Source organism: Oncorhynchus masou, chromosome 18 (assembly GCF_036934945.1).
Source record: "Oncorhynchus masou masou isolate Uvic2021 chromosome 18, UVic_Omas_1.1, whole genome shotgun sequence".
NCBI classification, from domain to species: Eukaryota; Metazoa; Chordata; class Actinopteri; order Salmoniformes; family Salmonidae; genus Oncorhynchus; species Oncorhynchus masou.
Window position 1 is genome coordinate 21,347,382 of NC_088229.1, and position 5,917 is coordinate 21,353,298.

At 41.6% G+C, this 5,917-nt stretch overlaps 1 protein-coding gene across 1 annotated transcript; it reads right to left on the reverse strand.

Moving 5' to 3' along the window:
• Positions 1-366: 366 nt before the first annotated feature.
• LOC135504197 (microtubule-associated protein RP/EB family member 1-like) lies at positions 367-4,981 on the reverse strand. Its single transcript, XM_064922544.1, has 7 exons — positions 4,825-4,981; positions 4,235-4,368; positions 2,897-3,042; positions 2,602-2,794; positions 2,032-2,144; positions 1,677-1,829; positions 367-1,512 (listed from the first exon to the last, which is right to left on the reverse strand). The coding sequence occupies exons 2-7, from the start codon at positions 4,353-4,355 to the stop codon at positions 1,456-1,458; spliced, it is 783 nt and encodes a 260-aa protein (XP_064778616.1). The 5' UTR covers positions 4,356-4,368; positions 4,825-4,981; the 3' UTR covers positions 367-1,455.
• Positions 4,982-5,917: the final 936 nt, after the last annotated feature.

Here is a 5,917-nt window from a genome sequence, read left to right on the forward strand (position 1 = left end):
ACAAGGCAGGTTCTCCCTATTGCGGACCCCCAGAGACCAGGCAGGGAGCCCCTTCAGGAACAGCATCCGGCCCATCCAAAGGGCTGCCCTGTTGCTCAATGATGGCAGCATCAACACCACCCAAAAAAAACACCCTGCTACCAACGTCTCTGCTTGGGTCCCCCATCACGCAGTGGGGCTCTAGACCTTTATTGTTTTTATGGCCATTTACTCTGGGTGTGTTTACATTTATATGTAATGATCAGCCAATATCACTATTTCGGTTTTGATTTCTGCAGTTACTCTACCAAGAACCAACTGCCAATAGCAATGCAGAAGTCTGTCAGGACATTTTAATGGATAAATAAATTGAATTAGAAAAATGTATACATTTGAGTTTTTAATAACATAAAACTTGTCAAAACAAGTTATTCCTTCAACCTAAAAACATTTAATTTCTCCAATCAATACTTTATTTCTAAAGACAAGAGATGCTTATGGAAACCTTATATTGCTCCCAAGTTTAAAACAGACTTCCGAGGTCTAAAAGACAGCTCTCAGTTCTTCTGCTAAGAGCGTATAGTTCTGCTCTTATTGTAGACTAGAAGGAAGTATTTCTTCAGTGTGGACAGGCAACCATACATCCGGTCTTTGCCTTACATGAGGAAGTAAATTAGAACATAGAGACTAGCATCTACCGACCTAATGTAAAACTAGCCTACATACAAACACACAAATGTCAGAATGAGTCTATAATTTAGCATTTCAGTAAAAAGTACAGTATTTTATTTAAAGGTTATCAATAAAACATTACTTTTTTAACTTCAAAAAAAGTAATGTGATGAATACCTCCCCAGATAAACAGGAAACTAAATACAAATGCTGATCGCCTAAACCACAAATTTGAACTCAAGTATAATGAATATGCGTAAACATACCATAAAAATTACAATAATTTCCATTGGCAGAGTAAACATATTCATATATCTTTAATAATTAATCATATTTGCAAATATATCAAAATCACCTAGTACAGTTTTGTTTAGGTCAATTGGAAATCAGGAATAGGAAGACCTGAACATATTTCAAAAGTAACAGGCCAAAGTTGAAAGGCACAGCAGAGGCCAGAATAAGAACAAGGCAGAAAAGAAACCAGAAAGGAATGGCCCTATTAGAATTTCATCCAGGGTTCTTCTTCTCTGGCGGCTGGATCAGCAGGCTCTCTGAAAAGTATTATGGTCCAAAAAACACTTGGACCAACAAAGACTTGGACCAAGGGGGCAGCCAGTGTATGATCCAAAGGCAACTTAATCCACAGTGGCAGTATGTGTGAGTAAGTGCATGTTCATTTAGAGCACACGCAAACATGTGTTCACTAACCTGTGTGTGTGTGTGTGTGTGTGTGTGTGTGTGTGTGTGTGTGTGTGTGTGAGAGAGAGAGATTATGGCATGGACTAGAGTTGTGTCCATTTTTCATCAGAACTCTTCTGGTTCTTCTCCTTCAGCATCAGAATCAGGAATAACAAACCCCTCCTGTAAGCAGGAAACAATTTTTATTTAAATATTCAAATACAAAACTACATTAGTTTCCTACTACGGAATCATTGGTTATGAAAAAATTATATGAAAATGAACACTGAGCCTCTCAGCTGTTTGTGTGTGTGTCAAAGAGAGTATTCTGGTGAGGTGTCACTCACATCAGTGGCATATAGAACATCCATAATCTTCTGCATAGTTGTATCTGCCTCTCCATCCACTTCTTGGCAGATGACCTCAATGGACCTCAGCTTTCCAAAATAAAAGTCTCTCTCTTTCTCCATGTCCTGGACAGTGGCTTTCAGGGAACTGACCTGAAGTGAGAGCAGCAGAGTGATAGAGTGATAGGAGAATGAATGGGTGGGGCTGTCATGATATTCACGTTACAACTAAACAAGCTTCAATTTCAATAAACTATTCAACTAGCACACAAAAAGCCATACAGGAGATTGAGGGAAAATCTCACCGTCTCATCAAAACAACTTATGTTAGCTTTGACACCCCGAAAGATCCTACCTCTTGGGATAGCTCCTCCCTCTCCACATCCCCTGCTGCTCCGGGCCTACGCAAGGCACTCCCTGCTGACTTGGGCGGGGGTTTGGTCACCGTTGTTGTAGACCTCATGGGAGCTAGATCAAACACAAATCAGTTAAAAAAATAGAAGAGAATAATATTGCTGTGGACTGTGTATGCCCTCAACCTTAGACACACAACTGCACATTAACACCTACTGACTCCAGTGTCTAGCCTTACAGCAATATTCCTTTCCACAGTGACCATGACAGCCCACCATAGGTGCCCATTGGAGATCCGTTTGACCATTAAACCACCTTACCGACTCTCGCAGCTGGTTTGATAACAGGTGGGGAGCTGTGGGGCTGTACTGAAATAGAAATGCATACAGTATGCATTTACGGGTCCAAGCATCAAAGACACTGGATCAATATTTTTTTTGTTCCACCAGCTGACAGAGTAACTTGGATTATAACGTGACTTTGACCCCTCATTGCTGCTTGCAGCTATATTTTCAATTAGGTATTTAGAATACAATCAAAATGGTAGAAATTATAAATGTGTCTCCCTCACCAGTGCTGGGCTTCCTGGGCTTGGGTGCGACCTGCCCTGGGTTGGGAGTAGGAGCAGTGTCCTGGCCTTGGCGAGCACTGACCGGGTCATACTCCTTCCCATCGTAGTTGGCATCAAATAATTTCTTGAACCACTGCACAAACTCAAAGTTGTCCTGGAACTTGCCTTTTATCAATTTATCAACAGGAATGATCTGGAAATATATTAAAAAGTGTCACAATCTCAATGGCTGAAATGTAGGAATAGCTGAATAGCCAACAGTACACCGAGGTAAAAAAAAAAACTATGCGCTCACCTTGTCAACCCCAATCTTCTTAAAACTGGTCTGTAGAAGTTTGAAGTTGTGGAGGAACTCAGTCTCTAGTTTGGCCTGGAATTTAACCTTCTTCAATGGTATGCATCCAGGGAAAAGCATGTCCATGAACTGACAGTAAGCAGCACCTGTGTGAATGTGATAACATAATTCAATTACCAGCTAATCAGGTTTCAACTTCTATAGGCTATAATACTCTGCTCCTGCCATTACCTTTCCCCAACCCACTGCAAGGTACACTACGTGACCAAAAGTATGTGGACACCTGTTCATCGAACATCTTCCAAAATCAGATATTAATATGGAGCTCGTCCCCCTTGCTGCTATAACAGCCTCCACTCATCTGGGAAGGCTTTCCACTAGATGTTGGAACATTGCTGCAGGGACTTGCTTCCATTCAGCCACAAGAGAGTACATTCCCCGTGATGGCCCAAGCTACTGTGGGGAGTACAATTTCCCTAGATGGTGAGTAGTTTCTAAAATGGTGGTAGATTAAAATATAGGCCTATACATATATGGGGTATTGCACAGAAGGTTGATGAGGGAAGGACAGCTAATTATGGCTGGAATGGAGTGGTATCTAATACATGGAAACCATGTGTTTGATATCATTCCAGCCATTACTTTGAACCCATCCTCCCCAATTAAGGTGACACCAGCCACCTGTGGCCCATGGTGGTGTAGTTAGCGGCCAAGCAGGCTCAAACTTCCAGCGCATAACTAGCGGTCGAGCAGAGGGTCCATTGATAATACGGTACCACTACTTTCAACCAACCTTCACCTGGTGATACTGTCTTTGTTCTCGATTCTGAGGGCACCGGTGTCTTAAAATTCAGTTTCCAGTTGCAGGTGGAACTTAAAAAAAAAAAATGAACATTCAGAAAGATTCAATTCACTTTTTCTATCAAGTGAGAAATGGCCTATCGCATGTGTGCAAATATTTGTTTGGGTCAAGTGCTGTCATCTTGTTCGACATGAAGCTACCGCTGCTTTGCTTAGAAATGACAAGCTCCTGCAAAGATGGGAAATACGAGATGTCTGGTCGCTATGTCGGCTTATAACTTCACATGTAGCAAAAATACTATTTATACATTTTCTGAATATTCCGTTTTTTAGAGTTCCACCTGCAACTGAAAACATGAATTTATAAATCACTGGTGCCTTCAGAATCTAAAACGAATGAAGTATCTCCAAGTAAAAGGTTGGTCGAAAATAACTGTACCACACTTTGAATGAGCCATCGGATCAACAGCCATCACAAGCTAGTTAGCCATGCCAATGAACGTACTTCTGGTTTGACCCAGACGTCATCTTACTGACCTGAGCACAACTGCTCAATCTTGGAGTAGTTCATCTGTACAGACTCGTTGATCCAAGAAAGCATATCATGGCGACTAAGGTTGTCGCCGGTCACAGATGTAGAGTAAACGTTCACAGCCATCTTCTAACGTTAACTTGGTAAGGGAAGACATGAGAATGTAAGTTACGTTAAGGAAGGAGACAAAGACATCTAGGTAATGTAAAATAAGCAAGTTAGAAACCCGTTACATTTTAGCTAAGACACGCACATTAGCTCGCTAGTCAAAGCTTTAGCTAACGTTACGCCCTGCTAAATTATCGGGTTAGCTAAACTAGCTATCATTATATTAAACGAGTTGGCCATCGTTGACAGTGAGTTAAGTACGAGCTAACATTAGTTATAGCTATTATGTTAACACGTTATACCGCTAACGTTGGTATAAAAAAAAAATTCGAGTTTCATTTCAGCTAATCCGGAACTGTTAGCTACCGATACAACAGCGAGCTAGCAATCAAACACACCCATCATTCAACGACATCATCGCTAACGTTAGCTATCTAGCTAGTTTTACTGACAATTAACCATTTAAGACACATGCTTTTGAACTTACATTGTCTTAATTTTCCAACAGATATCAAATTACTCAAAAATACAAAAAGGTTAAAACTTGTAGATACTTTCTCGCCGTTCCCCGGCGGCTTATTTCGTTAGTGTCTTGGCTCTTGCACAGTTGTGATGTAGCTAGCTAGCCTGAACATTGGAATATCTCAAATTGAACACCTCGCATCCTCGTCTCCTTCTCAAAACCCATTGGAGGAGAAGGTCAGAGGGGCGGTGCCTCTGGCTTTCTCCTCCAATGAGTTTGAGAGCCGAGAGAGGACGCGAGGAGGATACAAATGAGATCTTCCCCACGAACTCGTCTTATTCTTTAAAATGTATTAAGGGATCGCAACCATAGACTGTAAAAAGATCGCAACTAACTGAAAGGTGCATACACTGCCACCTATGGTACAGGAGTGTGAAATATTTGATCTCCATACAGTTTTCTGTTTCCAAAACTAGAATCTGTAACAAACAGAGTGGACTGCGTTTTGTTGACTTTACCATTTGCCGAACAATTGCGTTGTTTGGAAGGAGCGCAAGGGCGAATTAAGTTATTGCATACGCGCACTTCAGAGTAGGCGTTCCCTAACGGAAATATGCAAATAAATGCTATAACACGAATAGCATCTCACTAGCTCGTGCTTGGCTCTGCCCACCTCCTCACTTGTTCTGCCCTCTATGATTCATTTGCTCCCATTGGAAAGGACGGGCTCTGGTCTATCTTGAGTTAGTTATACAAATCTTTGCCTATACTACTACTACAGGTAACTACCAAAATAACGGAATCACCAATAGTGTCTTAATAGGTCATTTGGCCACCACGAGCCACAAGAAAAGTGTCAGCAACTCTATTGGAGGGATGTGACACCATTCTTCCACAAGAAATTCCATAATTTGGTGTTTTGTTAATGGTGGTGGAAAACTCTGTTTCAGGCATCGTACCAGAATCTCCCCCTAAGTGTTCAATTGGGTTGACACCTGGGGACTGAGAAGGCCATGGCAAATCGTGTTACATCAGCAAGTTGAGCAGTCTTCGTCACTGAAGCTCCTGCCAAATGTGTGCGAACAATCACCCCTCTTTCAAAAGTCACAGATCTCTT

Bases quoted from the DNA above. Each gene is read 5' to 3' on its own strand.
- LOC135504197 (XM_064922544.1), bottom strand. From the start codon at position 4,355: ATGGCTGTGAACGTTTACTCTACATCTGTGACCGGCGACAACCTTAGT. The intron at 2,795-2,896 runs GTGAGCGCATAG...ATATATTTCCAG, and splicing joins AGAAGATTGGGGTTGACAAG to ATCATTCCTGTTGATAAATT. The intron at 1,513-1,676 runs GTGAGTGACACC...TCCTGCTTACAG, and splicing joins ATGTTCTATATGCCACTGAT to GAGGGGTTTGTTATTCCTGA.